This window comes from Crotalus tigris, unplaced genomic scaffold (assembly GCF_016545835.1).
Source record: "Crotalus tigris isolate CLP2741 ecotype Arizona unplaced genomic scaffold, ASM1654583v1 scf7180000024277.1505481, whole genome shotgun sequence".
Classification (NCBI taxonomy): domain Eukaryota; kingdom Metazoa; phylum Chordata; class Lepidosauria; order Squamata; family Viperidae; genus Crotalus; species Crotalus tigris.
In genome coordinates, this window is record NW_024100449.1 from 342,689 (window position 1) to 370,000 (window position 27,312).

Consider the following 27,312-nt stretch of genomic DNA (forward strand, 5'->3'; position numbering starts at 1 on the left):
ACTATAGATATACAAGTTGCTACACCTTGATTTATTAAATAAGCCACAAAAGGCTGCATTTTTATTAGACTAAGCCAGTAATTCCCAATCTTATCGACTTTAAGATGAAGGGGCAGTGCTCTTCAACTTCTTCATAAATGATGTAAGTCAGGGGTGCTAAATTCACAACATCACATGACGTGTTGCAACGTATCACGACTTTTTTTCCATTGCTGAAAATGGGGTGGATGTGGTTTCGCCATGACACATTCAGCCTGTGGGCTGGTAGTTTGACACCCCTGATGTAGATGAAGGGATAGATGGAGAAACTCATCAAATCTGCAGATGACATCAAGCTGTGGAGAATTGCTAAACCTTGAGCATTGGGCCCTAGCCAACAAAATGCAATTCAGTGTTGAGAAAGTTAAGCTCCTGCACTTAGGCAGGAAAAACCAAATGCACAGATAGAGAATAGATGGTATCTGGCTGAAACGTAAAGGGATCCAGATATCCTAGTGGGCAACTAATTACATATGAACCAGCAATGCACCGCAGCTGCCCAAAAGGACTAGGCTGCATCAACAGAGGAATAGTATCAAGATCACATGAAGTGACAATACCATTTTATGCTGGACTAGTGAAGCCACACCTGGAATATTGCATCCAGTTTTGGTTCCAGACCCCTTATTATCTTTGCTGTACTCCTTCTAGGGCCTAGAACAGTGATGGCGAACATTTTAGAGACCGAGTGCCCAAACTGCAACCCAAAAACCCATTTATGTATCATCGGGTGCCGGCAGTTGAAATTGATTGAAACTTTTTTTTTTTTTTTGCACATGGTGGCAGAGGCCTAAAACAAAAAGGTTTTATAAAACCCAGCTGAAGGCCTAGGACTGGGGCGATGGCGCGGGTGCCCACAGAGAGGGCTCTGAGTCCCATCTCTGGTACCCGTGCCATAGGTTCGCCACCACGGGCCTAGAAGGAGTACAACAAAGATAATAAGGGGTCTGGAGCCTAATTTAATAAACAGTTAAGGGAACTAGGTACTGTCTATAGGCAATCATGGCTCTTTTATGACTCGTGGACTTCAACTCCCAGAATTTATTTATTTATTTATTTATTTCTAAAATTTATATGCCGCCCAATCCCAAGGGACTCAGGGCAGCATACAAAATTAAAACAATAATATGACAATAAAACAATAAAATAAATACATTCATACAGCGTGTCCGATCCTATCCCGCCCCCCCCCCGGGGACATCAGCCCCAGGCCTGCCGGAACAGGAGAGTTTTAATGGCCTTCTTAAAGGCCGACAGGGTGGGAGTAGTTCGAACCTCGGGGGGAAGTTGATTCCACCAGGTCGGAGCCACCACAGAAAAGGCCCTTCCCCGAGGGCCTGCCAGCCGACACTGTCTGGCCGATGGGACCTGAAGGAGGCCCAATCTGTGGGACCTCACCGTTCTCTGGGAACTATGCGGCAGTATGCGGTCTTGTAAGTAACCTGGCCCTATGCCATGAAGGGCTTTAAAGGTGATAACCAACACCTCGAATTGTGTCCGGAGACCCACAGGAAGCCAGTGCAGCTCGCGGAGGATAGGTGACACGTGGGCGTACCTTGGCACGCCCACAATCACTCTCGCGGCTGCATTCTGAACCAACTGCAGCCTCCGAACGCTCTTCAAGGGTAGCCCCATGTAGAGCGCGTTACAGTAATCCAGTCTTGAGGTGACAATTCCTGAGACAGCATGGCTCAGCTTGGAAACTCTCCCTTTCCCCTCAGCATGGCTGGCTCAGGAATTCTGGGAGTTGAAGTCCACGAGTCATAAAAGAGCCAAGGTTGCCTACCCCCGGTCCAGCCTAACAAAGAAAATAATGAGGAGTGACTTGATAACTGTCTTCCGATACTTGAGGGGTTATCACAGAGAAGAGAGGGCTGGCTTATTCTCCAGAGGTAGAAAAAGAAGTAATGGATGGAAGCTCGTTAAAGAGAGATTCGACCTGGAACTAAGGAGAAATTTCCTGAGAGTGAGAACAATCAGTGCAATTAATCAGTCATATATAAGGACTGGAGGTATATGGGCTGATGCTAGCAAATGATAATAGAACTAACTCATAGTCTTGTTACTCTTTTTAATTATCTTAATACCTTTAAAAACAACATTTTAAAGGCAAAATACATCCTGACCTAGGAGGAAACTGCTTATTTTAACTATATATCCACCCAAATGCACATGTATTAGCATTGAAGATTCTATGACATGAACTCACCGGCGGCCCTCGTTCACCATTTCTGCCAGCTTCTCCAGGTTGACCCTAGGGCAATACAAAACAAAGTAAAAACAGATTATAATATTGAGGTTTCCCTGGTGTTATCTGCCACCCCTTCCCAGCCAAGTCCACAGCAAAAGCTCCTATGGGTTCTGCTCTGCTTTGTTTTGGGTCTGCCTTCAAGTCAATCTTGGTCCTAGTCACTGCCTGGACACAAGTTCCTACAGTTTTCTTGGAAAGATTTCCAAAGTGGCTTGACATTGCCTGTTTCCTAGAGCTGAAAGTGAATGACTGGCCAAAATCACCCGGCTGGCTTTGAGTCTAAGGCAAGATTAGAACTCCTGATGTCTTGGTTTTTAGCCGGGGGCCTTACTTATTATATTAAACTGGCTGTCACTATGGTATAATGCTTATTTTTAGATTATTTACTAGAGTAAATACCAAATTCAGCCTGCATTCTCCTCTTTTCATACCTGCTTCCTGAATATAGGGAAAATATTGTTTTCATGCCTTCCTTTATCTAACTTATCTTTTGGACCTATGTTGACCATGAAGTTGAGATTGGCCAAGCAGATTGCACTGCCAGAGAAAAGGATCTCCTGCAAAGGATCACCTCTAAATCTCAGATAAAGAGTGTTATCTAACATAGCTAACTTTCCTGTTTTTATAAAAAAAATAATAATTTTTTCCTTACTGGAGATCCAGCAAGTCCAGGAGAACCAGCAAGTCCAGGAGGTCCTGGGGGACCCTGAAAAGAAATGTAGAACACAATTACATTAAATTGTAACCTGTCCAGAGTCATTGATTGAAATGGGCGGCTATAGAAATTGAATGAATGAATGAACCCATCAACAGATTTTTTTTTTTCACAAGCATTGTTTCTAATTTTCCATTTTAGCAGAGATGAATAACTGTTCTTTACACACTAGAAGTAGGATGTCTCTTCTCTGTGTACTACTTTTCCTACCATTATAGCTTTATGGTGCAATTTGTCCAGAAAACAGTTTAACCGATGGGAGAACTGAAAAGTATAAATAATAAAAAATGAGTTTTTATTGCTTTATTCAATGTAAACCCCCTTTTTTCTGCCAGTGAATGGTACTTGAGTGACACCTGTCTTTTCAGAGAAATGAAAATTGAGCTAAATAAAGTCAATACTCAATATTATTATTCTTCTGTGAATTGTTGAAGAGACAATCCACTCTGATTCACAACAAAGAAGTGATTAGCATATAGCAATATTTCTCATATTCCCCAAATCAATTTGTGCTCTTGTTCCAGAAGAAGGTATAGGGTCTCTGTCAGACTTGCCTCATCTTGAACCTACTTGAGCAGGGGTTGGACTAGAAGATCTCTGAGGTCCTTTCCAACTTTGTTATTCTGTTAAGAAATATTGTTGAACTTTTACCCTAGCTCCAATCTCCTCTAAAAAAATATATTGCTAGATATATTTGGTGTTTCCCCCCCCCCATCTCCTGCTCCTCTCTCCACAAGCAACTCAATTTATCCGAAGTTTTATAGTAATTAAAAAACCCTAGCCAGGCTAAAAGAGAAACTGAGTTAGCAAAAGGTCAATCTTAACATGGAAAAGGTAGAGTTTTTTAAGATTTGTTCTATGTTGTTTGAGTTCGTGTCACATTTCAAACTGTAATGAGAAAATGTCAAGATGGATGTTTTCATCAGCTTCTCGTTCTTGTTCTTTTTTTGGTAACTAACACAGAATGAAAATCTAATGAAAAATAAAAGTCCAAAGAGCAAGAATTTCCAGGCTCTTCTTGCACAGTGATCACAAAATAAGTCATGATTTAAAAAAAAAAAGTGAATAATTCATTTGAGTAGTTCACACTACGTAAAGTATTGTAGGTTTTGAGCCTTCTCCAAGAAAATCCAGACAGTAAATTCTCAAAGCCGGGAATTTGTGTTTTGATATTCTTTAAAGCATCACTTACACAAGGGGAATTCTGCCCTCTGTGTGTAGATCATTTGCACTTCAAAGGGCAATTCAAAGTGTGTTAAGATATTTAAATGTTGTAGTTGGAGCAATGGGGTTGTGCAATGAGGCAGAATACACAATTGTGGTTGATTGTTACCAGATTGTTATCCGTGTGAGGCAATTTGCGCTGTGATTGGTTGGTGTAGGTATGGAGGGGGAGTTTCCCTTTTTCCCCGCCTTTTTCTTCTGTTTGTCTTGTGTGCTCTGTGATTTACCTCATGATGCTCCTGTTTGCCTATCTACTTCGCTGTAGCTATTGATGTAAAATATATTTATTTATATAAAACTACAATTACTTGTCAGCGTCTATGACTTCACTTAGACACCGGCCACACAATTCCCTGACAAAAGTGTAAACAAATGGCTTTGGGAATGTTGCCTGAAGCCAAGAACCAAATGCATTTTGTATACGTAGTCATGGAGGGCCTTTCAAGTAAACCAAGTTCAGTAAATAAAACACCACAGAAGCTGACATTCAAGTTTCCACATTGGAGAAGAGCTTCCTGATCTTACACATTGCAAACATTATGTAAGCTTGATTTCTGAGCACCTTGGACAGAGATCAGACTTGTATCCCTTTCAGTCTTACTTACAGCAGGCCCAGATAATCCATCAACTCCAGGGAGACCTGCTTCTCCTTTCTTGCCCTAGAAGAGAGGATTGAAAATTATGAAGGGCATCATGAAAAGAAACAAGCTGAAGTGATTATTTGACCAATTCATCATGAGTCATAAACTAAAACTAGATTTGAAGTAAAATAAATCCTTACGTTCAAGGGATCTTCTTAATTTTACAGCACCTGCTTTACACAGAATTTATAATCCTTGATTTTGATTAGGGTTAGGGTGCTGCAACATATGTTATGGTTCTGAAAGTAGAAGCTCTTCAAAGAACTTTGAGGCATTGTTTTCCTTAAAGAATCTTTTTAATTACTACATAGCTTCGGCAGGTACATAAGGAAGCCAAAAACTGAATTCTCCTCCTCCCCAATCACCCGTAACAAAGCATAACTCATTCCTTCATTTAACAGTCATCAATCACGTTCTCCAATTAGTTTGAAGTGTGAACTTTCCCTCCCGTATCTCCTCTGGTTACAATTAACCTTGAAAAATACTGTACTGAAATATGGTTATGGCTAACTATTCCCCATGTACATCCTTTCCCCCCTCCCTTCCAACACTATCTAACTTTAACTCTAGAAGTAATACACAGGTTAAATAGGGAATGTCTGCTTCTTCATATATTGCCAAGCAAGAACATCCGATGTTAGCAGCCTTGACAACATGTTTCATGGGGAGCTTTCCTTAAAAAAAAAAAAAAAAAAAAGGTGTCCAGATATTTCAACCGGACCAAAATGCCGCAGCCATATTGGACTAGAAAACATCCAAGGTCCCTTTCAACTCTGTTATTCTGTTACTAGGAAAAATCAGTGAAACTTCATGAAGGAATTGTCGGTGCTATGTTGCAATTTAAGTAGAATTTGTCAGCCATGATTAGATTTTGGACATAACAATTGCTTTGGAATACTACCATCTGTGTGGTTTCCATACTGGGCTCAAGGCATTTTTTGTGCAAAATACAATCCAAATGAACAACACAAGTAAACGAGAAAAAATGATATTGCTTTTTGAAAGAGTCCATGTTCCTCTCATTGCAAGCAGGGCTATTAAATGGATCCTCTTTGGCTTCTGTAAAATGAAGGAGCTAAGAAAAATAAACCTGTAATTCAATACAGATTTATAGCACACAAAGGAACGTTTAATCTCATTTCTATATGAGAATGTATTATCCCAGAGTCCATTGCATTATTTTTTATGGGTTACCTAGTACAATTTTCATTACTGCAGCAGAATAGAATTATGCTAGGGGGAAAAAAATGAATTCTCATTCTACACCCAGGCAATTAAAAACAATGACCCAGAGAGAGAACCATAGGTAAAGGAATGAAAGGGAAGAAGATGGTTCATATTTAAACTCAACCAAATAAGTATTCTAACAGAGAAAACTTTAATTGAACTGGATATTTTATTCCAAGGTAATACAAAGAATTTGGGAATGAGCTTTCAAAGCCAATCCACCCCATAGATATTATCTGTTTTTGTGTCAATGTCTGTGCCACGTTTCTGTTTCATCCTAAAAGAACACATGGTGTCATTTTTTTTCTGCCTTCCTTTTTCTGCCTTCCTTAATAAAAAGATTCTTAGATCACTCTTAATTGTAACGGTGTTTAGCAAAAAGATTTCTTTCCTTGTTTCAACATTACCTAAGGATAATCTCAAAGGTGATTTTCCCAAAGAGAACTGGAGTTTCTCAGGGGTTTTTTTCCCTTTAAAATGTTTCACTTCTCATCCAAAAAGCTGCTTCAGTTCTAACTGAATGGTGAGGAATGGAATAATTTATATCCTTTGCAGTCATCTGATCATCCCAATTTGCACTCTGATTCAGGTAACTTGAGGATACAGATAAACCCCCAAGTAGCCTCAGTGACCCTCAGATGACTGCAAAGAATATAAATCCTTAGAATATAAATCCAGTTAGAACTAAAGAAGCTTCTTGGATGAAAAGTGAAATGTTTTCAAGAAAAAAAAAGAATTAAGTCTTCTTAAGACTTTTGGAAAAGCAAACCATGACCTGGATGATTGAGTAGCTATATACATATCACCTAAGGATAGTCTCCAATGTTTTATTTCTATTAAGCTTTGTCACTCATGACCTTGGTGAAAAACTAGCAACAGAATTGCATGTTTATCCACTTTTTCAGAATAGTCCCAAATAGGATCAAACATGGATCTTTAGCAATGATAAAAAAATTCTTTCTATAAAAATCTATATAAGTAAAGTACAAGGAAGAGGAAAAAAAAAACTTTTGAAGAATTTGAACACACGGTGCCTAGGATTTAAGAGCTAGTAAGCATTTGTGAAAATTACTACTCACTAGGTAGCTTAATCCTCATTAATGAATATCTCTATAACTCTTATAAAACTTGGCTGCTCTTACAGTAACTGTTCAAAAATCTATCAAGAGGAATATAATGAGATTTCCTATTAGACTATGTCCCATTACTTACTTTGTGTATTCTTAAAGTAAGTTTTATAGACAAGCGAGCAACCTGCTTGGTGTATAAACATGCTGCCCATCTCTCTGGTGATCTATAATATTCCACATCTGCCTATTGTCAATACACAGATTTATCAGCACGGCAGCACATACCTCTTTCATTTTACTACTATATCCCTAATGATGCTCACATAATGATTTGCTGTGTGGGGGTCATTCTAAAGTCTTATATCATCCACCCTCCTCTTTCTGTATTGATCAGCAAAGAGTACAGAGCCAGCCCTGAGGCAGAACATGAATACAAGAATACATTCTCAGAACTGGCAACTATCATTGGGGATTGCCTGTTACATCTCAGGAAATAAGAGGCTATTATAAATCACGGATACCAATAGGCAAGAAAAAAATGAACTCTTTCTACTGGAAACTTGGCAGTCTAAAGTAGTATCTCCGTTGCAAAGCTGTTCCACAAAGTTTTAAATTTACATTGCGGCACTATGTTAGCAGGAGAAGAAATAAGTGGTTTTTAATGTCTATAGAGATTCTTAGTCATCCAAGTCATGGTTGTCCCAAAGCTGCTTTTTCAAAGTGCAACTGGACTTTTTTTTGCTTCTCATCTAAGAAGCTTCTTTAGTTCTGACTTGAATGGTGGAGAATGGAAAGATTTATATTCCTTACAGTCGTCTGGTTGTTAGTCCTCTTTCTGAGAATCATTGAAGCCACTTGGCAGTTTATCTGTGTCCCTCTCTCTCAACAGGAGGGGAATAATACAACACCACCTATCTCCTATTTACAACACAGTCCTTTCAGCAGTTCCAAGAAGGTTCCACACCCATTTGCACTATTCAGGTGACCCTGAGGGCACAGATAAACCTCCAAGTGGTCTCAATAACTCCCAGAAAGAGTCTTAACAACCAGATGACTGCAAGAAACATAAATCCTTTCATCCTCCACCATTCTGTCAGAACTGAAGAAGTTTCTTGGATGAGAAGCGAAACCTCTTCAAGGAAAAACAAAGTCCAATTGCCTTTTGAAAAGGGACATTTGGGACAAGTGATTTTTTTAAAAATAATTTTCTAAGCTCAAAGCAAGAAAAGGGGAAAAAAGATTGGTAGCATTTTTTCTTCTGAAATAAAGTAGAGAACTCTGTTAGGAAGGAGAGGTTTTTAGATGGAAGCATCTGAAAAAGAAGAATGATTGCTCACCCGTAGACCTTGTAGACCTGGAGATCCCATCTTGCCTTCTGGTCCAGGTGGTCCCTGAAAACAAGGTATTTTTTTTTCCTTTACATTGCATACAGGCCCATTGATATTAAATTATTTCTATTTTGGGGGGATGTCATGGGAAAAAATAGCTATCCTCTATAACATGGACCAAAGCAATGGGATCCAAAACAACCCCTCTTAAATAGTGATATCCAAATGAGAACTCTGCTAACAGAGTGACAAAGATTTACACAGGAGATAGAAAAGGTGCATCAAGAGTGATGGATAATTATTTTAGTTTATTTTATTTATTAGATTTGTGTGCCGCCCTTCTCATGTAGAGGTGAACTCTGGGCAGCTTACAAACATTAAAAATTGGTAAATATTAAAACGATAACAATAATAATAATTTACAGTTAAAAGATTGGGGGATTACACAGAGGAGGGGAGGTCTTCTCTTAATCCGATAGGCACCTCCAGAATGGTGCTTCCCCCCATTGGTACCCCAGGCCATCTTTGTAATGAAATTATAAAGACAAGTAAAGCAATACAATTAAATATGTACCTACCTTCTTTCCACTAAGTTATACTGTTGATCTGATAAACCAGCATTGTGTACTACAGTGATTCTCCTAGATCTTTAACAGAACTATTTCTCCAACCTGGTTTCTCAAATCACCACTGCAATATTTCCTGACTTCAAAATGAAATTTAGTCGAGCTTCAGGTGATGTTTAGTGTATTCTATTATTGTATACAGTAGTGTAGGAGATGAGATTGTCTGAGCCTGAGGGAGGGGTCAAGCGTGCCATCAGTTTGGAATCCCCTCACGCCCACAAAAGATCTAAGTTCAGCCCTCCTGGCAGGTAGGTTATTCAGATTACAAATAATTCATTCAGAAATAAAATTACTTACTGAAACACCAGGATTTCCCGGAGGCCCCATGGGTCCCCGTGGGCCAGGAGCTCCCTATAAACAAATTTCAAAGTTAAAAAAGGCACGGTGAAGTTTTGCTTTGCATTTAAACTCTCCTGATGGGATGAATTCTGGGGTCTGAGTTTTATAATATTTACTTTTCATCATTCTCTAAGTGGAAGAATTTTTATTTTACACCTCAAGTTAAAACAACAAAAATAGCATGGAAGATAAGTGTAGCATTATATTATCTGAGATGACTAGCATTTTTGTATCAAGTTTTTTAACATACTGACAAGATCCATGTAAAGTGCACAAGAATGAATCAAGGCTTTTGTTTCAGATACTTGGTTGATCTGTTCCTTTTTACATCTATTAAGAGTTAATTGTTTTGTGGTGATTTTCTGGGATGGGCCTTATCAAATGGTCTTCATTATGTCTGGTACCCCTTTTTATTTTAATTAGATGCAGTTGTTTTATATAGTGGAAAGGTATGCAGAACCCAGCTTTTAAGTAGTGCACTGTATTTTTTTGGGGGGGGGTCAGTTTTCCGTGACTTAAAAAATTAAGAGATAGAAATATCATGTCTGATCACAGAGAGAATGAGTTTAAGTAACCTTGAAAATATTCTACCTGTACATGTATCACCTGTACTAAAGAATTTAGGAACACTTACTTGGTCTCCTTTCAAGCCTTCAATCTGAAACAAACAAACAAACCAAAGATTATCTATAAAAAATGAAGGGAAAAAGAAGTCTGGCATTTTGGTAGCCAAGAGATAGACTTTAGGGTTATATAGCAATTATATCTGAGGTCCATATAGGTGGGTGGGGGGGATGCGTGGAGGGAAGACAATGAAAGACATTTACAGCATACAAATGTAAACCAAACATATTATTGAAACACTAGTGATTAATTGTCTCAACAATTGTGTGAAATTACATTTGAGAAACTATTTCTATCTGACTTGGCACCAGCACTAATGACCACTGTTAGTAGCAAACTTACATACTATACATTGCTTCCAAACTGAATTGGAAGCAAGTACCGTAATTTCCGGGGTATAAGACGACTTGGCATATAAGACGACCCCCGACTTCGGCGCTGATTTGAATGCTTTAGAAAGTCGTCTTATACACCGGAAAATACGGTAACTTATTTGCTATAAGTCAGCTACACTGTTTTATAAAACTACAGATTGGCCTGCATGGGGAATCTTCATAAGTGATGCAACCCAGCTTAAAAACTGGCAAGAGGTTAACCTATGAAATCTGTTTCACTAATCTGACCAAAAAAATAAATGGCTGTGAAAAATAAGACCATTTTGCTTTGAATTGTTATGTGAAATGGTCCCTTCAGCCTGTGGCATTTTATACATACTGAAATAACAATATCAATAATGAGATCTTAATAGAATTTGTAGGACAACTTCAGAACCCATTGCAAAATGAACACATGGTAACAGCCGTTAGAGTAGTTCAAAATGTTATTCAACATATATTTTTTAAAAGTGGCCTATGTCCCATGTATAGTCAAATCATTATGACCATCAATGATATATTAGGCTGTTTGATATCCATGTGTACAACATAATTGATTTGCCTGTCAATTTCTAACCTGTTTCAGGCTTGTAAGCTTAATCATAATCTTGATTAATGATCCTTAATCATTAAGGACCATGTGTCAGGAATTCGCCTCCACTTCATTATTCCCACATTATTCCTACAAGCTCTCCTCAAAATTTCTTCCTCTTGATCCCCAACCTGCAAAACATGACCAGTTGGACACATTCCAATTTCAGACTTTTTTTTTTTAGCCTTAATCCATGGACATGAATATGGCTTCCTTTTATCAAAGATAGGAGATGTTCGCAAGAGTTACAAATTCCACATCAATTCCAGAGAATTATTATTATTATTATTATTTTGCTATCCCACGCAAAAGCTGCGCATAAAATAATTCTTACTGCTGAGCCTGGTTTTCCAGGAGATCCAATTTCACCCTATATTTAAAAAGAAACCAGAGACAAATAATTACATGGATGACCTGAAAGAGTCTCCTACAGCCTCTTTAGCATTTATACCAATGTTTCTCAACCTTTGCAACTATAGGATGCGAGGGCAGAAATTGTCAGAATTCCTCAACCAGCATGGCTGTGAGAGCTGAAGTCCTCATCTCTGAAAGTTGTCAATGCTGAGAAACACTGATTTATATAAAAATTGTTTGGGAAGAATTGAAAAAGGGGTGAGCACCCCCCCCCAATCTTCCTAGATCTCCCTAGATGCCAAAAACAGTGATTTGTCTCTACATACACCCCATTGATGTATCTTACCACTAGATCACAAGAATCTTCATAAATTTCCAGTGTGGAATAAACAACAACAACAACAAAATGTGTAAGGAAAAGGGAAAAGCTACACCAATGACTTATCCCTGCAGATTGCAGTTACTGAAATATGCAAAAATTATGATCATTAAAAATATGATTACTGTATTGGTGGCATAATGAAAATTATTTAAACGATATGGATTATGTGCCATCAAGCCAGTAAGAAACTCTTACGGACTAAATAGATTTTGTTCCTGATGATAAATGAAACCAAATGAATAAACTGAATACAAGCAGGTTATAAATATACCTATAGCCGGATACTTGCAGCATTTGTATAGAAGTTACTGTACAAAAATGAAGTAGAAAAGGTTTGGAGGGACTGCAAGCATAGGAACTGTTTAAAGCAGCAACATCTATTTTCAAACCTGAAAATAGAAAATTTTCAGGCAAAGATGCAGGTTTTTTTAAAGAGGTTATTTATTTATTTATGGTAACTGTATCTTCAATGCAATTTAAAAAAAAAAGATGCATCTGCTTTTAAGCTTGCTGTCTCCTACACTCCAATTATTTTAAAAATAATTTTCAAAGCATGAAAACACATACATCATTCCTTTATATAATTCTCATTTTACCTTTTCTCCTTGTGGTCCTACAGGTCCAGGTTGACCTGGACTTCCTTTGGCACCCTGAAATTAAAAATAACCAGATATCAAAAGGTGTTCAAGATAGTAATAAGCTTTAAAATAAAGACAAGGATCAGAAGAGATGACCATTGGGTTTTCTTAAGAGTCCCAGAAAAGTGAAGTTATATTACAACATAATGGAATATTTTCAGTTCGAAATAAATATTCCAATTTCAAATCAAAGCCATGCTGTACTGTAAAATTGCCTCTAACGTTGAAAAAGAATTGTTGTTTCTTATGAAAAAAAGATGTAAACCTGCCTGCTTTAAAGTTGAGTAATAATATGTGGGAGAAGTTTTTTGATGGAACAAGTTTGTTTTGGCAGCAGCTTTTAGATGAAAGAATTTTGTTCTTTTAGTTTGTTTTTGGAACATACAGGCAAATAAATCAAAACTGTACAACTCACTTTTGAAACCCTATTGTACTGAGACTACTAATTCATCAAGCTTACACTAGTAAACATACCAGACTTTCCACCCATCTAACAATATAAGAACTGCGTTGATTAGACTAATGATTCAATTAATCAATCATTCTGTATTCTTTAGTGGCCAGCTGGTTCTTTCAGTAAACTCCCAAGCATGAAATATTAATGCCAGAAGCATAAACCTATATGAACGCAAAGAAGTAGTTATGGATAAATAATCCTGATAAAATGTTATCCATTAGATCTTGAAGAGTCAGAAGCAAATAAGCAAGCTAATCTGTTCTGCATGAATACAGAGTTGGAAGGGACCTTGGAGGTCTTCTAGTCCAGCCCCCTGCTCAAGCAGGAGACTCTATATCATTCCAGAAAAATGGCTATATAGTCTCTTCTTGAAAACCTCCAGTGATGGAGCATCCACAACTTCTAAAGTCAAGCCGTTCCACTGATTAACTGTTCTCACTAACAGGAAGTTTCTCCTCAATTTGAGGTTGCTTCTCTCGTTGATAACCTTCCATCCATTCCTTCTTGTCCTGCCCTCAGGTGCTTTGGAGAATAGGTTGACCTCCTCTTCTCTATGGCAGCTCTTCAAATATTGGAAGACTGCTTTGACATCACCCCAACTCCTTCTCTTTGTAGAAAAAAGCACAAATCTTATTTGGCCTGTTTGATTATTGGAACTTGGATCCAAATGATTAATTTGTCCCCACAAAGAACATAGCCAACATGTTTGTCCTGCAGGATAGTCTCATGTAGACCAGTCTGAAAAATGTTTTCAGAATCTTGTTGGAAAACATTGGGTGTGATAGATAGAGGGAAAAACATTCCTCCAGTCAGCAGTGGTCATCAACTAAAACAAAAAGTTGTGTTCTGTGAGATGGAGGACCTGAAATGAATCAGGTTGTTCATGTAAACCATTTTGTAGAGGCCACAATACTTTTCTGTCACCCCATTAGGCCACTTGAGGAGTCACCATTTAAAATATAGAGTAGGGGTCTTCAAACTTGGCCCTTTTATGACTTGTGGACTTCAACTCCCAGAATTCCTCAGCCAGGCACGCTGGCTGAGGAATTCTGGGAGTTGAAGTCCACAAGTCATAAAAGGGCCAAGTTTGAAGACCCCTGATGTAGAGGATGTTTGGTAGAACTTGGTCTTAGTTTTATGCAAGGCCTTCATTGCAGAAGTTGATTACCAGTCCTAAGTGTTTGTATTGCATATACTCAACTAGTTCTAAAAAGGATTCTATTTTTTTTTTTAATTTAAAAATTAACCACATACCTGTTTTCCATCCAAGCCAGGCTTCCCAGGAAAACCGTCAAGGCCACGTTCTCCCTGAGCAAACAAACATAAAAGCTCTGTTGGAGATCTCATTCCATGAGGTAATCTTGGAAAAGCTGCATTATCATGAACACATTTGCCTGGGATTAAATATGGAAGTAGATTTGAATTGCTAGCTTTTAAAAAAAATATATTTCTTGTTTGATTTCCTGTCATGGATTCTAAACTCCAACCTGCACTGAATTGTGTACCTGGTTTTGTCTGTTTTCTTCTCATTTGCCCAGCATGACACCCAATTACCATCCCACTTTTGGACAATATCTCCAATCCATTCCCTACATAGTGTTTCCAAAATTAAACCCAGAAAACCCCATATTTGTTTGCTTCAGTGCTGAGATTGAAAATGTTTGAAAGGCAATGAGTTAATTATTTGATAAATTTGATAAATTCAAATAATGAACTGATATCTTTATGCAGACCATGTTTGGTCAATGTTTGGGGTGAAGATTCCTGGTCATGTTACATGTATGTAGCCAGCATAGAATATATTATATATAACATGAGTTATAAAATGATCTAACTCAAGTGGCTTCCAGAGAAATGTATTGTCTCAAGTATAACATATTTGACATGGAATGTCTTTCATGAGCCAATTTCTGTTCCAAACCTGTACTCATATTCATGGGATATTATTTGATAAATTATTTGCACCTTGTCACCACGGGGTCCTTTTTCTCCCCTTTCCCCTTGCAAACCCTAAAAAAAGAAAGAAAAAGAAAGTAGGAAATTACAGGAATCATATTGACACCAACACCTCTGAGAATAACTAGATGGGTTATGAACAGGCTAGGAATGTTCTCAGAGTGGCTTAATCAATGTTGAGTGCTGTTAAAGAAAGAAGTTATTTTAGACTCAATTTATTAAGTACCATTCTTGAATAAAACTGATCGAGGTTATTTGTAGCTCAGGATTGAAATGAGTTTGAGCTTCGTTGTCTTCTTGCCAACATTTCAAAACCAAACTAGGTAACATCATCAGTGCTAGCAGTTTGGTAATGAAAAATCTGCCCCCCCCCAAAAAAAAACAGAACTCCCCCAGAAAAACCCAGCCAAGCTCAGAGAGCAGCAAGGACCCCACATAGAATAAAACTATACAGTAATTTTCAAAACATCTGTGCTAATTGGTCTTGGAGCATTGATCAACAAACTCAATATTTTGACTTTAAGCTATTTAAAAAAATTAAAAGTAACCTGTTTTGCCTCCAGCTAAAGGAAGCTAGTGAAAACTGTGTAACCTTCTCCAACAAACAACATGATGAACAGGGATGAACAGGAACATTATTTGACAAGTGAATAATGGAGGTTAAATAGGTCAGATAAGTAGAAATAGTTTTATTGTATATAATATTGATGTTGTAATTTGGAGAGAGGAATTGCTCGGGCATTTTCCCTGGACTGCCTCCGGAGTGGGATGAGAAGGTAGGAGGAAGGGGAGAAGCAAGTAGGAAGGTGGAGGAGAAAGAGGAGAGGAGGAGAGTGGTGAGGAAGAAGAGAGAGGAAGAGGGAAGTAAGGGAGGAAATGAGAGGGAGGATGCGGTTTGGGGGGAAATGAATGAGCAACACTGAAAGTTGTGTGTATAAATTTATTTTACTCTTTATCTGAAGTATTTTGTATGAGTGTAATGAAAAATGGAAAATAAAAACTTTAAAAAAAAAGAAAGAAAAAAAGAAAGGCAGCATAGCCCTGCCTTTGACCTTATTGAATGGGATTGTTCTACCTTCCTCAACTTTGATAACCCCACCAAATATCTATGTATAATATGCAATTCTCTGGTTCTGGTTTGAGAATCACGTATCTTCTTGCCAGACAATTTTATAAATTATATTGTTTCCGTGTAGAATATTAAATTAACAACAACAACAAATCCTGACTTACAGGTGCTCCAACATAACCTTGACGACCTGGGGGACCTAGACGCCCTTCTTCTCCCTAAGCAAAAATGAAAGGAAAGCAAGGTCTGAGGACACAATCAAAATCTATGGTAGTTTGTTTACATGAACAAGTGTAAATCCTCTTTAAAAAGTAATTCTACAATATTGTAAACATCTTGTTAGCTTTTCTGAAAAGCAAACTACTGGAGTGCTAAAACCAGGTGGCTATTTGTGTCTGTTGTTGTTGTTAGTTGGGAAGTCGTGTCCAACCCATCATGACCCCATGGACAATGTTCCTCCAGGCCTTCCTGTCCTCTACCATCTATTTGTGTCTAATCAACAGCATATTATTTTTCCTTGAGACCGAACAATTGTGGATAACCTGACATAAAGATGAAAAGTCATGGCATTGTCCATTTGTTGCACCAGATGATAAAGGCCACTTTATCAGCTACTTATTCCATCACAGGATTAAGCCATCACGTGCATGTCACACACATGGAGTAATGTATGGATTCACTGGATTAAGCCGACAACAAATTTAGGAGGGGCTGCATGTGTTTGACTCAACTAAGAGAAAACATTTAGCTGATCTTCACTGAAGTCACAAGCTTCAGATAATGTAAGAGCTAAGGCTTAGACTGGGAAATTTTTAAAAAAGCTATGCATATTTATATGTATGTATATATGTATGTATTTGTTTTATGAGGTTTTTGCGGGTGTTTGTATATAGGTCTTTGATTATTTGGGTTTTCTCCCGCATCAAATTGGAAGTGTCTTGGCGATGTTTCAACGAAGTCCCATTCGTCATCTTCAGGCTGGTGTTTTCGGCTTCGTGCTTCTAGGAGCAAGAAGCCGAAAACACCAGCCTGAAGATGACGAATGAGACTTCGTCGAAACGTCTCCAAGACACTTCCAATTTGACGCGGGAGAAAACCCGAATAACCAAAGACCTATATGCATGTATGTACATACATATTCATTCATTCATTCATTCATTCATTCATTCAAATTTATTAGCTGCCCAAATCCAGACAATGTCTCAGAAAGTTACCCTGAAGAAAACAATACTAATGGCCAACATCAATTACATGATGTATCCATGACATCACCAGGCTTTTAGCCTTATACATGGTTTTACACGGAAGGAAGGAATGTGGAAAATATAAATTTGTAAATCCAAGGAAGTTGAGGTATGAAGGAGCAAAAGGTTGGCATCAAAGTGGACTAATGTATCAGGACCCCAAACTAATCTATTGCCCAACTGTGTTACTTTTTCCCTAAGAATTTCCAAATTAGTTGCCCTTTATGATAAATCAGTGTCCCGGTCTTGCATTTTTCACTGTAGGGGAGACACTGAAAGTGTGTCTTGGTTTGGAGGTTATGAATAATGGTCCATAGCTCCCTGAGACAAAATTTAATAAGAAACAATATAGAGTTGAATTGACTTTTTTTAGGTTGCAAAAACATTAATGCAAATGCTGGTCGATATTTTGCTGAAACTGTAAAAAACACACCAGAAACTTAAATACAAAGGAGATTATAAATCAAAATTAGTATCTCTATTAATCTTTGATGACTCAAATAGGTTTTCAACCAGGCAAGCTATTATTACTGTATTTTAGAAATCAAACACAACATTCTCAGTATAGTCATGTATTGGTACATTAATAAATGAGCCATTACCTAATGTTAGTTAGATTATGATTATTATATTTGTTACCCTGTACTCAGCTCTGGGAAGTGGGGGAGGGAGAGGGTTTTTTTTAGGGTGGATGGGTTTTGGGGTGTATTTTGTAACTTTTGTAAAACTTTTCAATAAAAAATAAATAAATAAAAAATAAATGAGCTATTACATTAGCGTAAAAAGCTGACTAAGGAAATAAGGGAATAAGGGAAAAAATATGCTGACAACTTTACAGAATTATATTGCAGTAGTACTATTTTATTAGAGTGGAAATAAGTAAATATTACTTTGCAGCTACTTGAAAAAAAAATAATAGTATTTAAGGGGACAAAGGGACTGTCAAAAAACCTCTATACATGGTCATTCAATATATAAGTGAATCAGATTTTAGACAAACTATTATGTAGGAACAGGAGTTAGGTGTCTCTTCTGATCAGGAACTTGGTGCATCTGAGCCCCCTGACATAATTTAAGATGGAAATCACAAATAGTAAATCTTTCCTGAAACTCCTATGAATCTCATTCATGACATTGTTTTTTTTTTTTTTTTTTTTTAATAACAATAATAGAGTTGGAAGGGACCTTTTGGGTCTTTTAGTCCAATCTCCTGCTAAGGTAGGAAACCCTATACCATTTCAGACAAACGGTTCTCCAATCTCTTCTTAAAAATTTCCAGTGTTGGAGCATTCACAACTTCTGAAGCCAAGCTGTTTCACTGGTTAATTGTTCTAACTGTCAGGAAGTTTCTCCTTAGTTCTAGGCTGCTTCTTTCCTTGATTAGTTTCCATCTGTTGCTTCTTGTCCTGCCTTCAGGTGCTTTGGAAAATAGCTTAATTCCCTCTTCTTTATGGCAGCCGCTGAGATATTGGAAGACTGCTATCATGACCCCCCCTCGTCCTTCTCTTCATTAAACTAGACATACCCAATTCCAGCAACCGTTCTACATACGTTTTAGCCTCCAGTCCCCTGATCATCTTTGTTGCTCTTCTCTGTACTCTTTCTAGAATCACAACATCTTTTTAAAATCTTTTTTAAATAGATTCATATATGGTCACCTTTGGGCCAGATGGTCCAGGAAGGCCAGATGCTCCAGGAAGACCAGGTTCTCCCTAAAAAAAGAAGGCAAAATAATATTTATTGCAAAGACTTGCTTTTTATGGACCAGGGTATACTGAAAAACCATAAAGTAGCGGATCTATGAAACCAAAAGAGATGCTTATTTTGAGAGAAATGGAAAGTTTTTCACATGATTACTCCAGGTTTTCTGGGAGAACTTCACCAGTGTTGTCTATGGAGATTCTCAGTCATCAGGGTATGGTGGAAAATGTTTTGCTTCTTATCCAAGAAGTTTCTTCAGCTCTGAAGAACTTTCTTGAATGAGAAGGAAAACGCCTTCAAAGAAAAAATGAAGTCCAGTCGCCTTTTGAAAAAGGACCCTTAGGTTCACCAGATTTGCTGTATAGTGTAATATCCTCCAACTGAAGATTCAAGGGGAAGAAAATCAGATCTTCTGCACTGGAAGTCCCACCCTTCCATTTAGTTATGTCTGTGGGGAAAAAAAAATTATGTCTTCACATTGAAGAAAAATGAACATTTTTTAATGACCCACTGGTTACTCAGTCCTGTTATGCACATTTTAAAGATATGCTTTAATCAACGGGTCAAAACGTGATTTCAAGATATGCACTTTAAAATCAACCCTTCCTAATATCCTTTATTATAAATTTGCTGAATTTTTAAATTTATCTCCCAGCTCAAAAATAAATAAATAGATAGATAGATAAATCCAAAGGTTCAACAAGATCTTCAAGAACCTATATGATGCAACAGTAAGATGTTTGGACAGGTTCATGCCCATGGAAACTGTTCACAACTGTGGGAAGAAGAGCTATCACCAAAAAAGTCCACCAATGGTGTCTATCAACGTTTAGCTGGCCCAGATAGCTAAACTGCCATTCTTCCCCACTGATAGAACCTGGCTCCATATATTATCTAAGGGGAAAGTCATATTTTAAGGAAAAGCAGAGTACACATGTGATAAGGACATACAACTGAATGACATACACATGTAATCTATGTAGGAATGACCTTCGGAAGCAGAATGAAGACCCACAACCTAGCCTGAAAGCTTCCGTTAATGTCACCTTACAATAAAGTAGAATTAATTTACTTTGGGTGTCTTTCTTGTCTGGACTACCTTGCAAGGCTGACATCAATCTTGTAAGACTGAAAATAATTCTTGCCTTCTCTGTTTTTCGTCTCTAGGAAATTAGACAGGGTCTCTCTAATTTTCCCCCACCCCCATCTATGGACTGAGATGTCCTTTATTAGTCCATTGCCTAGGCAGTCCATCCTGCCTCCCAAGTTTGTTCTTGGTTGGACCAGATGACCTCCAACTTCATTATTATTATGGATCATCGCACAGTCAGCCAGATGTTCAGACTGGATTTGGCTTTTTGTCTACCTATCGAGTCCTTACCCAGGACCTGGGATAGGCAGATGTGGATGCTTGATGGTATTACAGATATCGTTGCAGGATGGAAGCAGTTCCTAGTAAGGCCGCCTTTTAATTCTGACCAGCTCAAGGTTGACTCAACCTTCCATCCTTCCATCCAGGTTTTTGGGGGCAATATGATGATTCTGTAAACCACTTAGAGAGGGCTTTAAGCACTATGAAGTGATATATAAGTCTAAGTACTATTGCTATTGCTAAGATGCTATAGTTGTTGACTGGAAGGTTGGCAATTTGAGACTCTAGCATCATGCAATGGTGTGAGCTCCCATTACTTGCCTCAGTTGCTGCCCATCTAGCAGTTCAAAAGCATGCAAATGTGAGTAGATAAATAGGTACCACTTCAGTAGGAATATAATAGTGTTCCATGCCCCTTGATGTTTTGTCATGCTGATCACATGACCGTGGAAGCATCTTGGCTAGGAAACAGAGATAGTGTCCTAGAGTTGGACACTATTGGACAGGGTAAACATTTACCTTAAAAAAATGTGTACTATTGCTGAAAAAGATTGCTTGCACCCTCGTAGGCATAGAAATGGATAATAATTGTTTTCAGATTCTGCCAGAGTTCTCGTGTTTCCACCTATTGAATTTCAGCTGGCATACTTTTGTTTTCAAAGAAATAAATAGCTGTGTTTTGCTGAACTGTTTTGCTCAACTGCTTCTGTGAACTCTCTAGTCACAGTGTAGCATTTTAATGGAGCTTCCCAGAACCAATAATCTATAAGAAGTCTGTTTACTCCCTTGGCCCAACAATAGGATTGTTTAGGTTAATAACCTGCTTTTTTTTTCTTACATTTGGAACCACAATATTAATCCCCTTGACATGTTCCATTCAATAATGATTGATCCAAACACCTGGTTTACATTGCAAGGAAAAGAGGATTTTTTAAAAAAAAAGAGAAGAAAAAAGCTTACAGTTTCTCCTTTGGCTCCATCGTTTCCTGGGATGCCGGATGCACCAATGGAACCCTAAAAGAATACAGATTATGACGACAAAATTAATGGGAAATCATAGTGATATTTTAAAATAGCATTGGCTAAAGGCAGGAGGACCTGAATAATAAAGAAGACAAATCTAGGCACACTCACCTCGAGCCACTTTAATTTGTGATCTCCTAGCTGATATATCATCACTTCCAAAATACAGGGATTAAGCAGTGAATTCATTATTTGATAAATGCTGCTGGAGTGATGTACCCTAAAGTCAATTTCCAAACTCAAAAGGTTCAGCAGATAGTTTTATAAATAACTAATTGCATTTTTTTTCCTTAATGAAGAGATCATACGGTTTTTCAAAAATGGGGACAAAGTCCACCTGAATGTATTTTGGGATTCTTCATGCTCTCTGAGCTTGATTGTTTGCTTGCAGACATTTCATTACTCAGCTAAGTAGCTTGCCTTTCCAGTTTTGATGGTATAATAATAACAGAGTTGGAAGGGACCTTGGAGGTCTTCTAGTCCAACCCCCTGCTCAGGCAGGTAACCTTATACCATTTCGGACAAATGGCTGTCCAGTCTCTTCTTAAAAACTTCCAGTGTTGGCGCATTCACCACTGGCGCAGGTTGTTCCACTGGTTAATTGTTCTGACTGTCAGGAAGTTTCTCCTTAGTTCCAGGTTGCTTCTCTCCTTGATTAGTTTCCATCCATTGTTCCTTTTCCTGCCTTCTGGTGGTTTGACCCCCTCCTCCTTGTGGCAGCCTCTCAGATATTGGAACACTGCAATATCATGTGGTGTAGATACCTTCTTTCTCCTCTTTTCCAGACCTCCACCAAAATTGACCGGGCGTGTATGTGGGTGTGCGCGCGCACACAAACACACAAGCATAAACAAGCAGTAAACCTCACACTGATTATGTTCAAACATCTGCAAACAACCAAGCTCAGGAGACATCAAGGACTCCACGGTTGAACCCTGAGCTAAAATATTCTCTTCCAGTAAATGTTCTTCGACATACATTGGTTGTAAATTTATTTTATTTTACTATTTTATTTTCTTATTTTATTTTACTGTTTTATTTCATTTTATTTATCATTTTATATTTTATTTTATTAGTGTGTAGATACTTACCCGTTCTCCTCTCTCACCCATTAGACCAGGTAAACCTTGGGGTCCCTTTTCACCCTAAAAGAGCGGAATGGAAAATATTTGCATAAAATATATCATCCTCCTAAAATAGGTAAAAGGAATACAGGCACTACAATCCACAAGGAGTCCTGCTGATATTTTTGAAAAGGAAATTAATCACAGGGTTTGCTAGCAAGGCAAATTTCTCAGTTTCTCGAGATTTGTATGCCCATTTTTGCTCAAATGTTTCCTGCAAGGGAAAATTTTCACCTTATCAACACATCCAGTAGATGTCAGGGCATTACCATGAAAGGCCATTTGCTTTCCAGGGAAGGATGAAAAATCAGAATAAAATGTTGCGGGGCCCTTCTAACGCCAAGAAAAACCAAATAAACTTGCAAGCCCATCTGCCCTCCCTGAAATCTCTGTGGTGGCTGAGAAATCAGCTGCTTAGACAAGCAATTACAGGATCTCAAAGCAATTATATGCTCAGTATTCTGGGTTCCAAAGGGAAAAGAAAAAAAACAAAAAACAAGACACAACCAACACAATACAACAACAACAAAAATCTTAGTTTTCTTATCTGGCCATGAAGGGACATGAAAGCTGACATTCTGAACCCTTTGAAAGACAGATCTTCTTCACAGTATGAAGTAGCATAAGGTGAAGTTTTCTGCCTGTCACTTCTTTGAATCAAAATGTAATATGAAATAAGGGGGGAGGGGGGAAAGGGGAAAAATGCAGCAATGGTGTACACATGTTCTTTGCCTTCTTAGTGAAACAGGGAGCAAAATCGATCAGAATCAAAGCTGAATGGTGCCGAATTTAGGAGACAACTAGGCCATGAAGACTTCAGGTAGCATCTTTTTACTCCTGACATGACAGACAGAGAGACAGACAGACCAACATCCTGACAGGGAAGGGAGAAGTTGTGACCTTCAAGACATTACATCAAGCATCATGACCCAAGCCCCATTCCTTTTTTCCCCTATATATGTCTCTGACACACATGCAGACAAGGTAGGCCTTGGACTGTGATGTTGCACTTTTCATCTAGCAGATTTTAATCCATGGATGGACAGGTAGATGGGTAGAAGAGTAGATAGGTAGATAGTTGGGCAGGTAGATGGCAAATGGATGGATGGATGGATGGATGGATGGATGGAGAGACAGAGGGTCAATGCCTGGGGGGACAATGAGGTCTTAAAGGTCATTCCAAAGGCCAAGAGGTTAAGGGCCTTCTGGATAACTTGTGAACACAATTCTATAGGGCAGGTACTACTACTGAAAAAGCCCACATCCCGGATCCTGTCATCATTTATTAGAGGGCACCTAGAAAGCGCCCAAATTATCCAATTTGATGGGATTGTCAGATATCCTATGGGAGTGACGATCCACTAATTATATCTGGCCTCATGCCAAGTGGAATTTTGAAGGTGCTAACCAGGATTTTGAATTTGCACCTGGAATGAAACTGGGAGACACATGAAATTAACACAAACTTAGACCATACTCTCAAGATGCTCTTGAACTTATATTTCAATTATACCTTTTGTCCTTTTTCTCCTCGTCCAAATGTTTCCCCACCCTGAAAAGAGAAATTAATAAATCCAGGATCCACAGATGCAAGGATAAAGATAAGCAAGGTCAGAAATAACGCACAATGATAACAGCTATATCAAGTTATGAAATAGCACATTGATTAATTGAACACATCCGATTAACAAACCATTGTATCTTCTGCTAGCATCAAGGTTGTAAAGCATGAATCAGATTGTGTGGAAGATTCTAACCAAGATGTCAAGGAAAAGTCTCTACTATTACGACCTTAACTAGATTCAAGAGGAACTTCCATCAAAAGGTGCTGTCCAAGTATTTTGGACTTCAGCTTCCATAATCCCTAGCTAATATAGATAATTGTAGGGGGATCCTTCTTTGATACAACTAGATAACAACCAAATTGACAGGGTGGTGTAGAACTTAACATTTGAAAACCTCACCTTTATTAGCTCTACCATTTAATTTCTTTGAAACTGGGAAGGATCAAAACACTATTTTATATTTCACAATAATAAGAGGTCTTTGAAAGATAGCTGAATAAAACTTTGGGTATATGTTCTGGTAAATGAGATCTGAAAAATTCTAATTAGAATTTTTCCTGCAAGAAAGGAGGTGGATTCAAGGACAATCTCTCTAATTTTGTAAAAGTCAATATTATCTCTGCTTCCATTTGTTTTAAGTTCTTTAGATACCTTCAGAAATAATTCATGACAAAACTTTGACTTTAGTGAGATGTTGAATCAGGGAAAACACACATATATGAACACATTGATTTATGTCTCTTCCAACCAAGATTTCTACATATGGATGGGCAAAAATCTAAATGAGGGGTGTCCAATCTTAACAACATTAAGACCAGTGAACTTCAATTCTCAGAATGGCTGGCTGGGGTATTCTGGGAGTTGAAGTCCACAAATCTTAAAGTTGCCAAAGTTGGACATCCCTGATCTAAACAGAATTTATAACTATTTTTATATGACTATCACTTTGGCTCTCTGAAGAGGAAGTTTCTACCATCTGTTTTTCCTATGATGAGAAGGTCAAGGATGTTACTGTGGGCAGAGTTCCTGAGACCACTACAGACCTCCTCCATAACTAATCATTTTAAAATATTCAACTGGGGTCTTCAATATCTGGATTTAGAATTTATTTGAGTTAATCCATCAGGACCTATTCTGATTTTTTTAAACTGCATGAGTTTTCTCACAAGTATATGATTACATTAGGATCGAAAAAGGAATATTTAGGGCAGTGATGGCGAACCTTTTAGAGACCGAGTGCCCAAACTGCCACCCAAAACCCACTTATTTATCGCCAGGTGCCAGGTGGGCGTGGCTGTGGTCATGGTAGACTGGGTGGGTGTGGCCAAGGTGGGCATGGTCACCTTGATGTTGCTCGTGGGGAGGGACGCCTGTGGGGGCCGGGCAGGGTTGGGGGAGATGCAGGGGGTCTCTGGCAGATGGGGCGGTGGACAGGAGGCTCGTCCTGTGGGGTGAGGTGAGGCAGGGCAGGGGTGCCAATTGCTGTAGGGCAAGGCAAGGCAGGGGCCAGGGTGGCTGCTGCCTGACACCATCGACCCCCAGACACAGAGGCCAACGAGCACATGGGGGGCGATGGTGTCCGTCAGCAGTCACAGCCTGCCGGCCCTTCAACTGGCACACTCTGGGGCTCTGCAGCCTGCTGCCAGCAGTTCAAAGAAGCCACCTCTGAGCTGGATGGCCAGCCAACAGCTGAGGAGGCGATGCAGTGGGTTGTGCCCAGGAAAAGGAGAGCATGCGAGGCCAGGAGGGATGGGACAGGGGGGAGGGAAACCAGCCGTGCTGGGATGCATCTGGCCATGTGGGACCTCGGCAAGTTAGTGGGCGGCTGGTTGAAGAGGGACGGTTGCCATCTCTGGGGCATGGTGCATCTCATAAATTTTCTTACTGATTCTCCTTTGTCTCCCTTTGGGCCAGGAGGTCCAATTGGTCCAATGTCTCCCTTGACAAAAATAAAGATATGTTAGCAAGAAGGAAGTGATTTCCCCCCACTGACCTTTATTACCATAGCCAGTTTTTTAAAATCAAAACTTAATGGTGAAACATGCATCTCTTGATCTAACATGGAGAGGAAGGAAGGAAGGAAGGAAGGAAGGAAGGAAGGAAGGAAGGAAGGAGGGAGGGAGGGAGGGAGGGAGGGAGGGAGGGACGGAAGGAGGGAGGGAGGGAGGGAGGGAGGAAGGAAGGAAAGGAGGAAGGAAGGAGGGAGGGGGAAGGAAGAAGGAAGGAAGGAAGAAGGAAGGGAGGGAGGGGGAGGGAGGGAAGGAAAGGAAGGGAAGGGGAGGGAGGAGGGAGGGAAGGAGGGAGGGAGGGAAGGAAGGAAGGAGGGGGGAGGGAAGGAAGGAAGGAAGGAAGGAAGGAAGGAAGGAAGGAAGGAAGGAAGGAAGGAAGGAAGGACGGGGAGGATAAAAGATTGCATAGGTAGGATCTGCATCCAAGAATATTGCTTTTGTGCAAATGTTCAAATGGTATCTATCATTTCCAGAGCTGTAGAGTTAGTCAGAAAATACGCATCCACAAATGTTATGAATAAATCAGAATAAATAAAACTACAATGTGTCATATCCTTAGTCTTATTATACTGTCTTTTTCTAGTGCCCTGTGGTCTAAATTCTAATCAATTAAGACAGCCAAATAACTTTAAAGCATTTACAGATGCCATCTGCAAAGATGTTGATGGAAAATAACCATTACTCTGTGCAAACATAAATCATGGGTGAAAAAAAAAACAAATATTAAAAGAAGAAAACGAAAAAGCAGAAGCCTTTAATACCACGTCAGTGTCAAACAAACCACTCGACACATCGAACCAGTTGTGTAAGCAGGTCTGCTTTGAGTGTTAAACAGGAATCTGTATTGTATCTGGCACTATTTTAGAAATGCTGTGGGACACCATGAACGGAATGAGTTTTTAAGGTTGATTTCTTACACAGGCAAAATCCTGTTCAATCATTGCATTTCATTCTATTAAGTTGGCTGTGGTTTAGCATCTTTGGAATCATCTTGAGTGCCAGCCGTGGGTTAAGGTGATGGCTATTAAAAGATAAGAGTGTTGTGGTCATCAGACAATAGTTCCAGTGGTGGGATTCAAATATGTGAACAACTGGTTCTCTGCGTGGATACCACTTCCGGTAATCCATTCTGAGCCTGGGCAACAAAAAATTAGCTACCGATTCTGCTGAAGTGGTGCGAAGCGGCTGAATCCCACCACTGGATAGTTCTTTCTTTTAGCAATTTCTCATTCTTTCTGTGAAAGCCTCCCTTATTAGTTAAAGTGCCACAATTAAAAAAATATGGCCACTCTGTTTAAGGCTGCAAAAAAACAATAGAGGGTATAATACTGAAAAGAAGAAGAACATGTTTGCAGTTTATGTTTCATT

At 38.8% G+C, this 27,312-nt stretch overlaps 1 protein-coding gene across 2 annotated transcripts in view; it reads right to left on the bottom strand.

Moving 5' to 3' along the window:
• The window catches only part of COL22A1 (collagen type XXII alpha 1 chain), a 186,470-nt gene that overhangs the window by 82,892 nt on the left and 76,266 nt on the right, over positions 1–27,312 (bottom strand). For both annotated transcript variants that reach the window (XM_039323548.1, XM_039323547.1), the window contains 16 exons: positions 25,821–25,874; positions 23,884–23,922; positions 22,338–22,391; positions 21,184–21,237; positions 18,809–18,862; positions 16,071–16,124; positions 14,847–14,891; positions 14,136–14,189; positions 12,383–12,436; positions 11,385–11,420; positions 10,095–10,118; positions 9,419–9,472; positions 8,505–8,558; positions 4,835–4,888; positions 2,943–2,996; positions 2,249–2,293 (listed from right to left, as the gene is read on the bottom strand). In XM_039323548.1, the coding sequence (XP_039179482.1) occupies positions 2,249–2,293; positions 2,943–2,996; positions 4,835–4,888; positions 8,505–8,558; positions 9,419–9,472; positions 10,095–10,118; positions 11,385–11,420; positions 12,383–12,436; positions 14,136–14,189; positions 14,847–14,891; positions 16,071–16,124; positions 18,809–18,862; positions 21,184–21,237; positions 22,338–22,391; positions 23,884–23,922; positions 25,821–25,874 (783 nt within the window). The remainder of the gene's footprint in view (positions 1–2,248; positions 2,294–2,942; positions 2,997–4,834; positions 4,889–8,504; positions 8,559–9,418; positions 9,473–10,094; positions 10,119–11,384; positions 11,421–12,382; positions 12,437–14,135; positions 14,190–14,846; positions 14,892–16,070; positions 16,125–18,808; positions 18,863–21,183; positions 21,238–22,337; positions 22,392–23,883; positions 23,923–25,820; positions 25,875–27,312) is intronic.